A 16,957-nucleotide genomic window follows, 5' to 3' on the forward strand; every position below is an offset into this window, starting at 1 on the left:
ATGGATGTCACCCAAGCCTGGATAGGTCCTGGCAGCAAGACGAAATGAGCACAATAAGCCAATAATCTGAAAAAGGTTACAGAGTATCCCCACCCATAGTTTATAGAACATCTTATCTCTAATGCAGGTGTTTTTCCTAACAAGTTGTTAGAGCAAAACAGATAGACAATAACATATTTATGTCAGATAGGATAGATGATGTGTCTACAACGGTAATGATGGGATCTCCATACTGGCACATTCAGGGGTGCTTATCAAAAGGGTTGAAGCAAAAGACATTAACAGCATAAAGCAAAACTGTATTTGTTTTGAGTACCAGTCTGGGATGGCAGAGGAGAAAACACCATAATTAGATTCTCATATGCAGGGCCTCTGTTTGGACTGTGGTTGCTGAGGCAACTAGTCCTCCCTTCAGACTCCAAGGTCCTGGCCGAGCTGGGACAACCTTCCCTGGGTCTGGTCAGTGTGGGGGAGGGGCAGCGAAATATCTTTCCACTCATGCTAACTGGGTTTCTGAGCCATAGGATTATAGGCCTGCTCCAGACTTTAGGATTCAAATAGGGGGTCTTTAGCAGAATACCATAACCTACCTCAGAGATTTCCATCCTACACAAGAAACTTAAGATAAAATTAAGACTGTAGACATATATCAATGGATTGACTATTTCTAAAGTTAGAGTTACAACAAAATCAATCCTCTAAAACATAAGAAGCCCATCAAATGCAAAATTAAGGTTGAGTCTGTCAAGGAAGTCACCAAACTAACACATCCTTCACATATTATTTTCATTTTATTGCATGTTTTGAAAAATGACAATTAAAAAAGTGCTGACAAATTGTTTTTATTTTCATTTTAATTGTATTTAAAGGTTTTAGTTTGTCCTTTTGTAGAAGTTTCTTTTCAGCGATCAGTTTGCAGGACAACAACAGCAGAGGGCCCAAACCCCAACTGGAATGAAGAACTTGAACTTCCTTTTAGGTATGATTAAATGAAAACAAGTTATTGGTTTTGAACTTCATAATGTGTCCGGGAGTAAGATTCTTCTTTGAATGTGTGAATGAATGTAAAGTTAAATTTAGTATTGTTTTGTTGTATTCTTTATAAATCACTAATGTTTTATTTTGCTAGAGCTCCTAATGGTGACTATAGCACCACAAGTTTGCAATCAGTAAAGGATGAAGTGTTCATTAATATTTTTGATGAAGTACTCTATGATGTCTTAGAGGTAAGATTTGAGTTTGAAGATCCATTTTGACCTCCATCTCAGTATCTTTGATATTAAGAGCATCAGTGAATATTATGGCTGGTTCTCCTGAGTATGGGAATATAATCACAAGAATAACCAACAAAGATACATATGTAAATTACAGTAGAATTTTGGTTTAATGAATGTGAGTTTTGTGACTGACAAGTTATTGGAAACATTTTTTCCTGATGGGAAAGGGAAAAAGAGCTGATGACCAGAGGGAGGTTGATGAAGAAGCAAATTGGCATTCATTCACATTCTGACGTCTTCGGTGTATTTGAAATGGCTTTGAAGTGGTTTGAAGGATGAGAAGAAAGCAACATGCTGCAACTTGCGCACTGTACATATTGGAATGATGAGTTGTATGAACTTCTTGATTTTTATGAACTCCTCCTCCCAGTTCGTTCATAGAATAGGGGGATTTTCACTGTTCCATCTTTCCACTCTTCTTTCCTTTTCCCATTGTCATTCCTGCCTCTATTAAATCCGGTCTAAACTGTAAAATTCTTGTTCCATTGTACTGTCCTCCCCACACCTGCACAAAGCAGGGCTGTGTACAGCCCAGGCACTCAGGATGTTTTCTGCTGTCTGTGCTTTGAGCTTGCGTGCACAATCAATCATATGTGCTGACTTCAGTGAAAACATAGAGTTTACCAGAGCCCTGTGTGGATATAAAATTTGTGTCCACATCCGAAACTGCAAAAATGATCTGCTGATATTTGGATCCACATCCACAGGTGCGGATACCCCATGGCTACGTCTACACTTGGGCAAAACCTTGAAATGGCTGTGCTAATGGCCAAATCATAGAATACTAATGAGGGGCTGAAATGAATATTCAGCCCCTCATTAGCATGTCGCTGGCCATGGCACTTTAAATGTGCCACGTTTCGCTCGCACGCAGCTCATCTACATGGGGGTCCTTTCAAAAACGATCTCCATGTAGACAAGCCGCATGTGACCAAAATGCAGCACTTTCAAAGTGCTGTGCCTGGCAGCATGCTAATGAGGCTCTGAATATTCACTTCAGCCCCTCATAAGTATTCTACAATTTGGCTATTAGTATGACCATTTCTAAGTTTTGCCCAAGTGTAGACACTGCCCATGGGTGTAAAACAGATATCTCTAAATTTCCAGGGTTTTAGATGCAAAAGTTATATCAGCATTTGCATTTGTATGTACAACGGTGAGCTGTGGATGTCTCCACATTCACAGGTTCTAATACCAGCACAAAATGGGTAACCGCAGATTGCAGCATTCCAGATTTTACTACTTTTTAATCCTGGCATCAATATAGAGTCAACATAGCTAATGATAAATAAACTCGGATCATAATCCCAGTCATTCATTATCAGAATTGTTTGTTAAAGTCTAATTTCAAGTAATATTTGTGCAGACCTGTGAAAGGCAATGAATTCCCAACATCTGTTACTCTGTTGTTTGTTTTGTGTTTTGTCTGATGCTATATTTCAAGTTCTTTGGAAGCAAGATGTAGGTTTTTTCTATTTGTTTTGCATTGTGCTAGTCATTTTAAGGCACTAGGTAAATAATTACAAATAGTAGTTAAAGTGGAATTTTCAGAAGTTCTCAGCAGTAGCTGAACTCTGCATCTAAGAAAATCAGTGAGAGTTGTACTATTGAATTCAGTAGGAATAGAATGAAACCGGTGCTTAGCACTTCTGAAAATCTCAAGGCAAAAAATAATAAATGAATAATTGTCACAGAGGGAAGAATTTGGTCAGTGAAACTTGTATTGCAGATGGAAGAAAATATTTTTTTCTTGTATAATCATCTTGTTAGATATGGAAATCATTAAATGACAGCATGAGCTCATATGTTAGCTCAATAGGTGTTTATTAAGAACGAGTGTAACAGTGCCCTTGGTAGGTTACGTGGTCTAGTGTTTTGTGCACTAAACGCACACTGAGTTTTTCAGTCCTGGTTCTTTACTCAGAAACATAGTTAGGAGTAGAAATGGCTTGAGTCCCTCATGTAGTGAAGATGCTGGTAGGGGACCCTTGGCCCACCCATTCCACCAGGCTTCAACCCAGGGGCCCTAGGAGAGTTAATAGTCTCTGGCCTTGAAAGAAGCCCTCTCATTTACTCCCCCTTTATCATTTTGTACCTCTGCTTTTGTCTTCTAGCTTTCAGACCTAGATATGATAAGGGAAAAAAAATGAAAGGTTGCCATATCATTGGTGCCAGCCAGGCTCAGCATGTAGTCACAGATGCCTCGGAGGACTTCTCTAGTGCCCTTCTGATATGGGTTCCTTCCTTATCAAACCTTTTTTTTTTTTTTTTTTTTTAAATAGTAAGAGCATGCTCTTCAGGGTAGGAGGGAAAGGGCTGCTTGGGCCTAGTACTGTTCTTTAATCCCTTCGAACCCAATGTGGGGTTTATATATGCCATCACAACTGGATTTTCGCCTTTGAAGTAAGCTTGGGCATTTAAATGTCTGCATCAGTGGATGCGCACTTATGAACTGGGTGCATGGACATAGCTGATTATACATCTTTATTTAATATACAGTACTTGTGCCTGGTTTTGTACAAGCAAATATGTGTTTTTCCATAGAATTTGGAAATCAAGGCCAAAATTAACATGCTTAATCTTCAGCTAAAAAGTATTCATGCACTTGAGATAGATGTACCTCCTGATTCAAAAGATGCAGTACAGTAAGCTCTCTGCGCACGATTTTCAATTTTAGTCAGAGTGCACCAGTCACCTTCACTCACACCAGACTGGCAGCTTCTGTCTTGCAGAGCTGGGCCAGGCTGCTTGCTGCAGGTATTGTGACCTGGCACACAAGGTTACAATGCCACCCAGGTTTGGCCCAACCATTAACGGGGAGGTTGGGTGAAATTTGAGTGAGTTTTGTTGCAAGTTAGCACCCTTCAGGATTGCTACCCTTCATTTCTGTGCGTTTTGACGAGCCCCTGAACACCTGCTAAAGCTGCATTAATATGCACACTTTGCAAACGCGGGGGTGTGTGTGTGTGTGTGTGTGTGTGTACACAAAGATGTATACCTCCTGCTATCCATCTGTTACCCATTGCAAGTCTTCTATGGGCACACACAGGCTAGTTATTTGTCTGTTTAGACAAGTGTAAATCTGGGATTTTACACATAAGGAAACATGAGCATGTAGTTGCACAAAGCAACATCTCTTGTCTCCTTTATCATTTTGCTTTTTCTCAATTCAAATCTCTTATCAACTAATCAGTCCAGAAAGTTCTTTGACACTAACTGTATCTTTTTTTTATTACTGGACACTGGGCTTAATGGGCTTTGCTTCAGTAAACCCCTGAAGTTAATAGATTTCTGGGCAGGCACAAGGGTCCTCTTGCGCACAACTAATTACAAGTCTATAGACTTCAAATATAAGCTCATTGTGACAATGGCCATTCCTTTTTTGTGTTTGCACAGTAGCTAGTGCATTTGAATACTTCATAAATTATTTTATTAATACTTATTAATAATCATTATTAATAAATTAATACTTTTGCCAGTATTTGTAATAAAGTTAATAAAAATCCACTGATAATTAGAAATTTTAATAACTTTATTATGCGATTGTGCCAATTTACATCAGTTAAAGGGAATGAAGTCTGCTTGTAAGCTGTATGTACTGTATTGTTAGTATAGTATCTGTTTTGCTACTTTTTTCTAGGATGATCGTGAAAGAGGAAGTGGTTTCCACACACGTGTTGAGAGAAATTGGCTGGGATGTGTTCGGATTCCATTTTCTACCATATACTTTCAAACAAAGGTAAGCATCAGTAAACTGGACTATGAATCCTAGGCTTGCTAAAATGTCTGTTGTGGAACATCTATGTTTTTGATGACACCGTTGTCATTACCTCTTTATTATACCTGTTATATAGGATTCTTGCTTTGAATATCTCCATGGATTTATTGTGTAGATCTTGATATAACAATACTACAGCTGTGTCAAGCCTATATCAACAAATAAGGTAAAGCAGGAGCATCCCCTCTGTCAGGATGCAGTTCATCTGTGAGATTTTTATATAGAGCCTCAGGTTACTCTGTAGCACTACACTTACTCAAGCATTCAGAAAAACCCAGCAGACTGTCTTAGCAGGAAGTACACTGTCAATCACTTATGAGCTCTCAGTGATTCTGTCTTTGAACCGTTTTACTCAAGTGGGATTTCCCACTGCAGATCTCTCTGCTACCAATATGAACAAGAAGGACCAATTGTTTTGATTCATTGGAGGCATGATTCTGGGTTTCCTTCTGAATGCAATCCTGAATCCTTGGAAGAGGGACCTGATATATACATTCCAATGATTCCACGACTCCCCAGAGCCCTCAAAAAGTGGGATGATAGCAAACCTTACTTATACTGATAGCAGCAGCATGGGTTTCACAGTTTTGGTACCTGGAGCTGATATGCCTATCAACACGGCCTCCAATCACGCTTCCAAACCTTTGTTTCTCAGCAGCAGGATTAGGTTCTTCACACAGATCATTCATCCCCACATCAGACAGCCTGGATGTTAGCTGGTTGAGCATTATGGACAGAAGTAGTTTCTCTGAAGTGTAGGACATGCTGGTTTTAAATCAGGAAGGCCTTCTACAAGGTTGACATATAGATCCAAGTAAAAAACATATTTTATCTGGGCTGCTCAACATGACTTATTACCAGAGACCTGTGTTGCTAATATTCTGTACTGTCTATTAACTTTGAAGAAGTCAAGATACTCAATCAGTTCTTAAGGTCCACTTGATTATAATCTCAACCTACCACTCACTAGTTGAGGTTCACCACCATATTTTCTCACCCAACAATAACTACATTCTTTCAACAGTCATACCCAGTTATGGATATTAACATCATCCTGCTGTCTATAATGGAGCTCCTATATGAGCCCTTAGCAATTTACTCTTGATACTGCCTTTCTATTGAAATAGAATTTTGGCTAGTTGTTGTTTCTGCTTGGAACATCCAAGTGTTGATTGCAGGACTTCTTCAGATTTCGTTCCATAAATAAAGATAAAGTGATTCTCAGACCTTACCCCAAGTTCTTATCTAAAATGGTTTCAAACTTTCACCTTCATCATTCACCTTTTCCCCTAACCTCATTCAGCTACTGGGAGGTCAGATTTCACACAGTTGGTACGGTTTTACTACTTCTCCAAAATAAAACATTAGCCCAATAATTTCTGAAGGTAATGATTAGAACCCAGTCCAGGACAGATTCTTGGAAAACCCCATTCAGTGTGTCCTTCCAGCTTGATTATGAACTATTGGTAACTACTCTGAGTTTGGTTTTCCGGCCAATTGTGAACTTACCTTGTAATAGGTTCATATAGGCTCTATTTTTCTAATTTGTTTATGAGATGGTCATGTTACGATATCAAAAGCTTTACTTAAGTCAAGATAAGTCACATCTACCACTTCATCCCATTCACAAGTCCTTTGACCCTGTCAAAGAAAGATATTAAATTGGTTTGACCTGATTAGTTCTTGACAAATCAATGTTGACTTGTTACTTATTTTCTTTTAAATGCTTACCAACTGACTGTTGGTTTGCTACATTGCCTTTCTAGGTGCTTGAAGTTAAGATGACTGGTCTATAATTTCTTGCATTGTTCTTATTCCTGTTTTTATAGATAAGTATTATATTCGGGGTTTTTGTTTGTTTTGTTTTTTACAGTTCTCAAGTATCTCCTCCATCCTCTACAAATACTCAGATCATTTCTAATGGCTGAGATATCTTAAGCCAGTTCCTTAAGTATTCTACAGTGTATTTCATAAGGCCCTGTTAACTTCAACATATCCAGTATTTCTAAGTAGTTCTTAACTTGCTCTTTTCTTACTTTAACCTCAGGTTTTACTCCATTTAAATTCATGTTCACTTTGCTAGTCATCCAGTTGCTGCTAATTTTCCTTCTGAAAACAGCAACATGTAACATTTCGGACATTGTTCTCTTTTCTTTTGTTGTCTTTCCATCCTCAGTGAATAATGGGGCTACTCTGTATATGGTCATCTCCCAGATTCTCATGTATTTGTCCTTTTACATCCCTAGTTAGTTTAATATTGTGTTGTGCTTTGGCCTTTTTAATTTTCCCTATATGTTTTTGTATTACTTTTTTATGTTCATCCTGTGTAACTTAACATACTTCCAACTTTTTGTGAGATTCTTGTTTTGAATTGCAGATCACCTGAAGATCTCATAGGATCCCCTCTTATAAAGTCTTCCTAACTTTCCTATGCATTTGGTATAGTTTGCTCTTGTGTACCATTAATAATGTCTCTTGTGAAAAACTTGCCAATTCTCTTAAATTCTCTTTTCCCAAAGACTTTCATCCCTTGGGGTTTTGCAGACCAGTACAGTAGAACCTCGAAATGTGTGATTTCGAGTTGCACTTAACTTGCAGTAACATGAGTTACGCACAATTCAAAATCCCACTCTGCCCAGCCCTGGGTCAACCCCCCCACGTCACCACCTGTGTGCGTGGCTCTAGTTCAACACCCTCCCCCCCCAGTTCAAACCCCCCGTGGCCCAGCTCTGGCTCACCACGCCTGCAAACTGCTCCAACTCAGCCCCCCGCCCTCCCTGGCCCTAGTTCAGACCCCACCACACATGACTCTAATTCAGACCCCCTGCACGTAGCTCCAGTTCATCCAAACCCCCTGCATGCGGCTCCAGTTCAACCCCCATTCCCCATAGCCCCGGTTCAAACTCCTCCCCTGTGGCCCTAGTTCAACATCTCCCTCCCTCTGTGGTCCCAATTCAGTACCCTGCCCGTGGGTCTGGTTCAAGCCCCACCCCCGCGCACAGCTCTAGCTCAACTCCATCTCCTGCCTCCCCCAGCCCTAACCCACCCTAGGCTTAACCCCCTACCCTGCCTCCCATGGCCCCAACCCACTCCCAAGACTTACTTTGCAAAAGGAGCTCCAGGTGCTCCTGCTGCTTTTCTGGCTGCAGAACATGTGTTCTGCCAGGGAAAAAAGCTGCTCCCCGACTTATGCAAAATTCGTGGGAGCGCAACCCTCGTGTGATTGAGGGACTACTGGACTCTGATTTGCTAAAGTGTGCCTTCTTGAATTCCATAGTCTTTATTCTGCTGTTTTTCCCATCTACGGTTCTTAGAAACATGAACTCTACCGTTTTGTGATCACTTTTACCCAAGCAGCCTTCCACTTTCAGATTATCAACTAGTTTCTTTTTCTCAGAATCAAATACAAAATAGTCTCTCTGCTAGTCCCTTCTCTACCTTCAATAAAAAAGTTGTGTCCAGTGAATTCCATGTACTTGATGGAAAATCTATGCCCCACTGTATTATTTTACTAACAGATGTGTAGGTAATTGAAGTCCCCATAATCACCAGTTCTTCTTCGAGCGGTCCCTGTGGGTGCTCCACAGTAGGTGTCGGGCTCGCCCCGGCGCTGCAGCTCGGAAATTCTTCAGCAGTCTCCGTCAGGTCGCGCATACGCCGATGCGCGTCGGCTCTTCGCGCGCTTACAGTCACGTGCGCGATCCGGTCCCCACTAGTTCCTTCTCAACCGCCAATGGCTGCAGACGGAATCCTCTCCGGCTCCAACGCCCGAGACAGATAAACTCATTTTATTCGTGTTAATAGTTATAATATTAATAGTTATATAGTTATTATAGTATTAGTTTACCCTGTTTATAGTTCGTTTTAGAAGTACAAGACTGTTTTAAGGATTGGAGCGGCCGCCTCCAGGCGGGCCCACTAGTTTTGTCAAGCCTTCAAAGGCCAACAGTTGCTATTGTTTGGCAAATAGACTGTTAAGTGTGCTGTTAGCACTTAAGGACTCGGAGAGTTAAATTCTAACAATGTCGTCCCCCGGTTTTAAGAAGTGTGAATCTTGCCGGGAGGCCATGCCTGCTTCGGATGGCCACAGCAGATGCATCCGATGCCTAGGGGAGACCCACGTTCCCTAGAAGTGCTCCCATTGTTCCAAATTAACGAATAGAGCTAGGAAAGATAGAGAGATGAGGTTGAAGATGCTGCTCTTTGACAAAGCACTTCAACCTGCCTCATCAGAGAAGCCCCATAAGGAGGGCTCTTCAGGATTGCACAAGAGGAAGGCTGCCTCTTTGACCTCCTCTGTGCAGAAGAAGAGAAAAGCTTCTCCAGCTCGATCCCTGCCCGTTACCTCTGGGAGCGGGACGAGCGAAACAAAGGGCCCGGGCACGCTGGCTTCTTCTGCTGAGAAAGCCACGGCGCGTGTACCTGCGCAGGGGCCTACAGTTCCTAAGGAAACGGCATCAAGGGCCGTGCAGGCACTGGACAGACCGGCACCGGCTACTGCGGCACCGAACGTTTCGGCTCCGACAGCACCAGAGTAACACTCGGCATGAAGCCCTACAGGGCTGAGCGAAGCACCCCGAGCGGCACCGAGAACGATGGCACCAGGGGCAGCGGAACCTAGCACGGCACCTGCTATGGTGCCGAGCCCTCCGGCACCGATAAGACCACCAGTGATGCCTGACAGAGCAAAAGCTAAAGCAAAGACCCGGCACCGCAGTCCCTCCCCTGAGGTAATTGCGCTGCCATTATCGCTGCGCTGCAATTATCGCCGCGATCCCCACCGGAGATTCAACGAGCAGCAAGACCTTCAGCCTGCCACAGACGTCCATCTGCCTTTCTCCAAAGTCCATCTCATGAAGTTGCACGCTTCTCACCATCATCTAGCAGAGACCCCTATGAGTATTCTCACAGAGGCTCTCCCCATATGTCGGTGTCATCACGACGGTCATGGCATTCTCTGCATCACCCTTACATCTTTGGGTCGTGGTCCAGGTCCCCATCACTGGGCCCCTGTCCCTGTTGCTATGACCACCACCATTATACGGGACATCAACATAGGAGGTCTGCATCTCATCATAGATCTCTGTCAACTCCTCGTCAACGCCACAGTGCACAGTTTCCACCTGGGGGAACACCGCAAGTTTCCCAATCAGAGGCTGGATCAAAAGATTTTGAGCCTCACCTTGAAGCTTCAAAAGGGCAACCATATCAATACAGCCAGGATCCCAAGGAACTGGAGGAGAGGTACCACAGTGATGCCTCCTCATCCTCTCCAGACGAAGCAGTGGTTCCTGGGGACATTTTCCCCCCCGCCAGATGACCTAAAACAATTCCAGGAGCTGTTCAGAAGGGTAGCTCAATCTCAGGACATTCAGGTGGCGGAAGTACAGGAGAAGCACCACAAGCTTCTTAAAAACCTCAGGCCCCCGTCGTCTTCTAAAATAGCTATACCATTGGACGGTGCAATTATGGAGGCAGCCACTAACATATGGCAAACTCCGGCCTCCGCTCCTCCTACCAACAAAAGGGCAGACAAAAAGTATTTTGTCCTTGCTAAAGGTATGGAATTCTTGTTTAGCCATCCACAGCCAAATACGCTAGTAGTCGAATCCTCTCAACATAGATCCAAAACATCCCAGTACAAATCTGGGGGACTGGACAAGGATATAAAGAAACTGGATCTCCTCGGTAGAAAGGCCTACTCATCATCTACCCTGTTGCTTCGCATGGCTAACTATGCTGCCCATTTGTCGAACCACAATTTCAACAACTACTCCAAACTTACCACCCTCATGGACTTCCTCCCGCAGGATAAGAAGCCGATCCTTAAGGCAATTGTACAAGAAGGCTATGCGGCTTCTCGAGCAGGCGTCCAGATTGCATTAGATGTAGCGGACACAGGGGCCCGTGCCGTAGCCACTGCGGTTGTAATGCGCAGGGAGTCGTGACTTCACACCTCCGGCATTCCCAAGGAGCTACAAGTAAAAATAGCAGACGTTCCCTTTGACAAAATGAAATTATTTGCCGAATCAACTGACTCAGTCTTACACTCTAGCAAAGACTCCAGAGCGACACTTCGGACTTTGGGGATATACACCCCACCATACAGAAGGAAAAAGTTTTATCCTCAACAACGCCGTTATGGTTACCAACCGCAACGTACCCACTTTCAACGGGGGTATGATTAGGGACGTCATCAACAACTACATTACAAGGCCCCTAGACGTCGACCTCAACAAGGCAACACCTCCTCAGGGCAAAATATAAGACAGCAGGTTTGACGGGCATGTCGAGGGTCGCGAAACCAAGACCGTATCTCAGTGCCAATCTCAGTACATGTTCCATCACCGACTCAAGCCGTTCTACCCACAATGGAAAAGCATCACTTCGGACAAGTGGGTATTGGAGATTGTAAACACGGGATACACGATCCCCTTCCAGTCATTACCTCCACCAAATCCTCCCACCGCACCCCTCCTCAGAGACCCCTCTCGCCTACCGGAATTAAGGCAGGAGGTGGACCACCTCCTATTCATAGGGGCGGTGGAGAGAGTACCAGAGCAATTTCAAGGCAAAGGTTTCTACTCCAGGTACTTCCTGACAGAGAAGAAGACAGGAGGGTGAAGGCCCATTTTGGATCTACGGGCACTCAACCAATATCTACGCAAACAGCGCTTCAAGATGACTACGATGGCTTCAATAATCACGGCACTAGACGACGGAGATTGGTTTGCAGCCCTCAACTTACAGGATGCGTATTTTCATATCGCAATTCATCCAGTGCACAGGCGCTTTCTCCGGTTTATTGTCAGCACAGATAATTTTCAGTACAGAGTCCTTCCATTTGGCCTCTCTTCAGCGCCCAGAGTCTTCACCAAGACCCTAGCGGTCGTGTCAGCATACCTGCACAGACAGGGCATTTTCATCTTCCCATACCTGGACGATTGCGTGCTAAAGGGAGCTTCCCAGGCAGAGGTATTACGGAGGATACACATCACCACAAACACATTTACCTCACTGGGCCTCATCATCAACTTCTCACAGTCAAAGACCGACCCCACGCAAAATATAGAATTTATAGGGGCTCGGATAGACTCTGTCATGTCAAGGGTATATTTGCCCAATGCCCGTTTTCACGCCATCGAGTCTCTAGTACAACTAATAACATACAGCCCCACTGTCTCAGTCCTAATGTGCTTACAACTACTGGGGCATATGGCGACCACCACGTTTGCGGTACAAAACGCCAGGCTGCACATGCGAGGATTGCAGCATTGGTTGGCAACCATATACAAACCATCAATCCATACTGTTCACAAGATGGTGTCACTCACAACGGAGGCACGAAGGTCACTAGCATGGTGGGCAGACCCCAAGAATCTACTAACAGGGGTGCCCTTCCGCCAACCACAAATCACTGTTTTCATTACAAGAGATGCCTCCCACACGGGATGGGGGGCACACATGGACAACAAAACCACTCAAGGTTTATGGTCCCCTGCAGAGAAGACACTGCACATAAACATATTAGAACTCAGAGCAGTGTTGAATGCATGCAGGCATTTTCGGAATTATCTGCACGGAAAAGTAGTTGGCGTAAATACCAACAACACCACCACCATGTTTTATATAAACCGGCAGGGGTGGCCAGGTCTCATACACTCTGTGCGGAGGCGGTCCGACTGTGGAACTGGTGCATTGCCAACAATATAACCATAAAACCTTCATATTACCGGGTGTCCACAACGTCAAGGCGGACCAGCTCAGCAGACACTTTGCGCCCACACACAAGTGGCAGATCCGTTCAGACCTGCTTCACCAAGTGTTCCGCAGATGGGGTTTTCCCCAAATCAACTTGTTCACCACTTGTGACAACAAGAAATGTCCCCAATACTGCTCCAGTGCGGGCATGGGACAGGGGTCTTTGGGGGACGCCTTCATGATCCCATGGAAGGGCCCTCTACTTTATGCGTTCCCTCCCACAACACTCATACACATGGTCTTGGAGAAAGCCAAAAGGGAGAGAGCACGCATGATACTCATAGTCCTGACCTGGGACCGGCAACAATGGTTCCCATTGCTTCTATGCATGGCACAGCATCGGCCGTTTCCCCTACCAACAGTGCCGGACATTCTCACACAGGCTCGGGGGCCAATACTGCACCCGCACCCGCAAAGACGCCGGCTACAAGCATGGTTAATCCATGGCTCAGCGCCCTAGAGACTACATGCTCAGAGGGAGTGCAGCAAGTCCTTGAACGTAGTCGGAGGACTTCCACCAGAAAGACTTATCAACACAAATGGTCGCGTTTTTCCGATTGGTGCTCTTCCAGGCAACTGACACCCCGGGACGCCACTATACCTATGATTCTGGACTACCTGCTACAACTCAAACAAAAGGGACTCTATCCTCTATAAAGGTTCATGTGGCGGCTATATCAGCTTTTCGGCATGAAGAGGATGGATCAACCATATTTGCCCATCCTGTTGTCTCATGCTCCCTAAAGGGGTTGGTAAATCTGTACCCCCCTCGGAAACCAATACCGCCATCATGGAGTTTAGACTTAGTTCTACACATGCTCTCGGGACCGCCCTTTGAACCATTGGCTACGGTTCCCCTTCGACTACTTACCATTAAAACGACCTTCCGCCTGGCAATCATGTCAGCTCGCAGGGTGAGCGAGCTCGCAGCCATAATGTCCACACCACCCTGCACGATATTCTCAAAGGAGGCGGTGGTCTTATGTTTGCACCCAGCCTTCGTTCCAAAGGTCTCTTCAGATTTTCATATCAACGAACCAATAGTATTGCCCTCGTTCTATCCTAAGCCTCACAACTCGAGCAAAGAGGCACGGTTGCACTTACTGGACGTAAGAAGGGCACTGGCCTTCTACATCGATAGAACTAAGCCTTTCCGGATAATGGACAGACTCCTGGTGTCCATTGCATCCAGGTCAAAAGGGGAAGCACTATCTTTGCAGAGGATTTCAAATCACATCGTGTCATGCATAAGACTGTGTTACGAGCTTTGCAAGACTCCTCTGCCAGTTCCGCCCAGGGCCCACTCCACTAGGGCGATGGCGGTGTCGACGGCGTTCTTCAAGGGAATCGCGCTGAGAGATATCTGCAGAGCGGTGACGTGGTCTTCCTATGACACCTTCGCCAAGCACTATGCCATGCACAGGATGCTTGATGAGGATACACGCCTGTCGACAGCAGTCCTTTCAAGGGCAAGCTGCACATAAATTGGGTACCCACCTCCTATTTCGGGGGGGGGGTGTTACTGCTGGGTAGTCACCTACTGTGGAGCACCCACGGGGACCACTCGAAGAAGAAAGAGAAGTTACTCACCTGTGTAGTAACGATGGTTCTTCGAGATGTGTCCCCGTGGGTGCTCCACTGCCCACCCATTCCTCCCCACTTCGGAGCTCTGTTTGTGTTTTTCAGAGACATCCGGAGCGGTTGATCAGGAACTGGCGGGGACTGGATCGCGCATGTGAACATAAGCATGCGAAGAGCCGACACGCATTGGTGCATGTGCGACCCAACGGAGACTGCTGAAGAATTTCTGAGCTGCGGTGCCAGGGCGAGCCCAGCACCTACTGTGGAGCACCCACGGGGACACATCTCGAAGAACCATCGTTACTACACAGGTGAGTAACTTCTCTATCTTGTTTGGTTTTTGGGTTTTTTTAATGTTTTTATTAGTTGTTTAAAGAAGCCTCATCCATTTCTTCTTTCTGGTTAAGTGGTCTGTGGTCTGGTTTCATACTGTATCTCCTTTATCAAAGTGAAGGACGTGATTGTACAATAACAAAAAGAGTCTGTGTTGAAAAGAGAAGTCCTCCCCCAAAATACATCACCCCTTTTATCCTTACCCAAAGACTTTCAACAGGTTAGACAGTCTGTGCAACACGCTTCCCCTTCAGTGATAGGCAGGGCCCTTCTCTACTCAGCAGTCCTTTTTGGATCAAGATCCCATGCTGATGTCCTTATGGTGACAAAATTAACTCAGCCATGTATTTACCTCCAGGATGTATCTGTCAGCCAGCGCCCTATTCTTTACCACCTGAGTCCCAAACTCCTTCACTTTTCCAGAGTCCTGTAGCTACTTTTCATCTGTTCAAGATCATGCCTTGCAGCATCACTGTTGCCCACATGGAGGAGTAGCGCAGAGTAGAGGGCAAATGATCCTCATCAGTCCTTCTATAGTGTCTTGGATAACTGGCTTCTGTTAGGCTTCACATTGCCCAGAATACCACGTCAGACCTGGAGGATGGGTACCTTCGTACCCGTTAGAAGAGAATCACCAACCATCACCCCATTCTTCTACTTGAGATTGGTGGCTGTGATTCTTCCAGCCTTAGGGGTTCCTGACTTCTCTTCTTCCACCTTTTGGGAAAGATTTCTCATGCCTTATTGCCAGGGCAACAAACTGGTATCTCTCTCCACTGTGGATTAGAAGCAGCCAGTTTCCTCCCTCTGAAGGAGCAGTGTATTCTTCTCCTGGAAATGCTAGCTCAGTTCTTTCCAGCTAGATTTTCCCCCCTGCAAACGTAACGGTGCTTATAAACATTTTTTTAAACTAAATCTTCCCTGTGCGTGGTACAGCCTCCTCCTGTAGCTTTCCCTGCTCCTGAGAGATTCTGCCAGTAGGCAACTTTCACCCTGGGTGGTTTCCATGTCTCTATTTTCTGTAACCGAGAAATGCAGAGTTTCTACCACTCCACACCAGGATCTTGGATCCAAAGTAGGGTTCTCTCTCTGGATGCAGGTGGAGGAGCCAGGAGCAGTGTTGGCATGGATGACATGACCTTCCCGACTACTAAAACTTGAGGAAGCATTGTGGGTTTTTTATTTTGCAAATTATTATTTTTAGTCGTGAATGATTGATGTCAATGGATTAATATTTCTCTGTTTCATAGATTGATGGTACCTTTAAGGTAGATATTCCTCCAGTACTTCTTGGCTACAGTAAAGAAAAGAACCTAGGAAATGAGAGAGGTTATGATTCTGTCCGAATTCTGAGTGAGGGTTCCTATATAACACTGTTTATTACTATTGAACCACAACTGATTCCTGGAGATCCAGTTCGAGAAAAGGTAACTAACACCTTTGAAATTTTGCTTTTGGTGGCACGATTCTTGATGTGAGTGTAAACAAATAATGTTAATATGGTGTATACTATAGGTATGAATCCTGACTTTTTCACTTATAAGCCGTTTCTACACAGGCCACTTCCTTTGGAAGTGGCATGCTAATACAGGGAGCGAAAGATGCTAATGAGGTGCGGATGCAAATTCCCTGTGCCTCATTAGCATAACGTCACGTGATTTGGAGTCCGGAAGACATTCTTCTGGACTCCAAAACACTGTGTAGAAATGTAGCCACCGGGGGGACTTCCGGAAGGAAGTCCTTCTTCCAGAGGCCCCTTCTTCTCGAAAATTTTTGGGAAGAAGGGGCTTCCGGAAGGAAGACTTCTTTCCAGAAGCCCCCTCAGGGCCGCGCTTCTAAATGGCATTTTGGAGTCCGGAAGAACATCTTCCAGACTCCAAATCACATGACGTTATACTAATGAGGCACGCGGAATTTTCATGCGTGCCTCATTAGCATCTTTCACTACCTGTTAAGTGGCCTGTGTAGAAACGGCCTTACTGTCCAGCTAAATTTCCTTAACTAGAATTAAACTTGATTTGGTAATTTTTTTAATTGACTAGCACCAAACAGTGTTTCTGAGCACTTGCATGTGAGTTTTATATTTTAATAGTAATGCTAAAATAATTTTGTTTTTAAATTGGAATGAAATCTTTGCTGTTTGATTTGTATTTTACAGAATATGGTTTTTAAATGGATATTTAAACAGACAAATTTTGGTGATGTATTATTCAGCAGATCTGAGCAA

General features: G+C 44.4%; 1 protein-coding gene and 1 long non-coding RNA gene across 6 annotated transcripts in view; one reads left to right on the top strand and one right to left on the bottom strand.

Moving 5' to 3' along the window:
* CC2D2A (coiled-coil and C2 domain containing 2A) overlaps nucleotides 1-16,957 on the top strand; it is a 140,060-nt gene that overhangs the window by 95,353 nt on the left and 27,750 nt on the right. For all 5 annotated transcript variants that reach the window (XM_074992513.1, XM_074992510.1, XM_074992511.1 and 2 more), the window contains 4 exons: nucleotides 870-979; nucleotides 1,130-1,226; nucleotides 4,918-5,016; nucleotides 15,981-16,157. In XM_074992513.1, the coding sequence (XP_074848614.1) occupies nucleotides 870-979; nucleotides 1,130-1,226; nucleotides 4,918-5,016; nucleotides 15,981-16,157 (483 nt within the window). The remainder of the gene's footprint in view (nucleotides 1-869; nucleotides 980-1,129; nucleotides 1,227-4,917; nucleotides 5,017-15,980; nucleotides 16,158-16,957) is intronic.
* LOC142012411 (uncharacterized) lies at nucleotides 6,613-10,045 on the bottom strand. Its single transcript, XR_012645341.1, has 3 exons — nucleotides 10,028-10,045; nucleotides 8,605-8,814; nucleotides 6,613-6,696 (listed from the first exon to the last, which is right to left on the bottom strand). It is a non-coding gene; the product is annotated as an uncharacterized LOC142012411 (long non-coding RNA).

This window comes from Carettochelys insculpta, chromosome 4, assembly GCF_033958435.1.
Source record: "Carettochelys insculpta isolate YL-2023 chromosome 4, ASM3395843v1, whole genome shotgun sequence".
Classification (NCBI taxonomy): Eukaryota; Metazoa; Chordata; order Testudines; family Carettochelyidae; genus Carettochelys; species Carettochelys insculpta.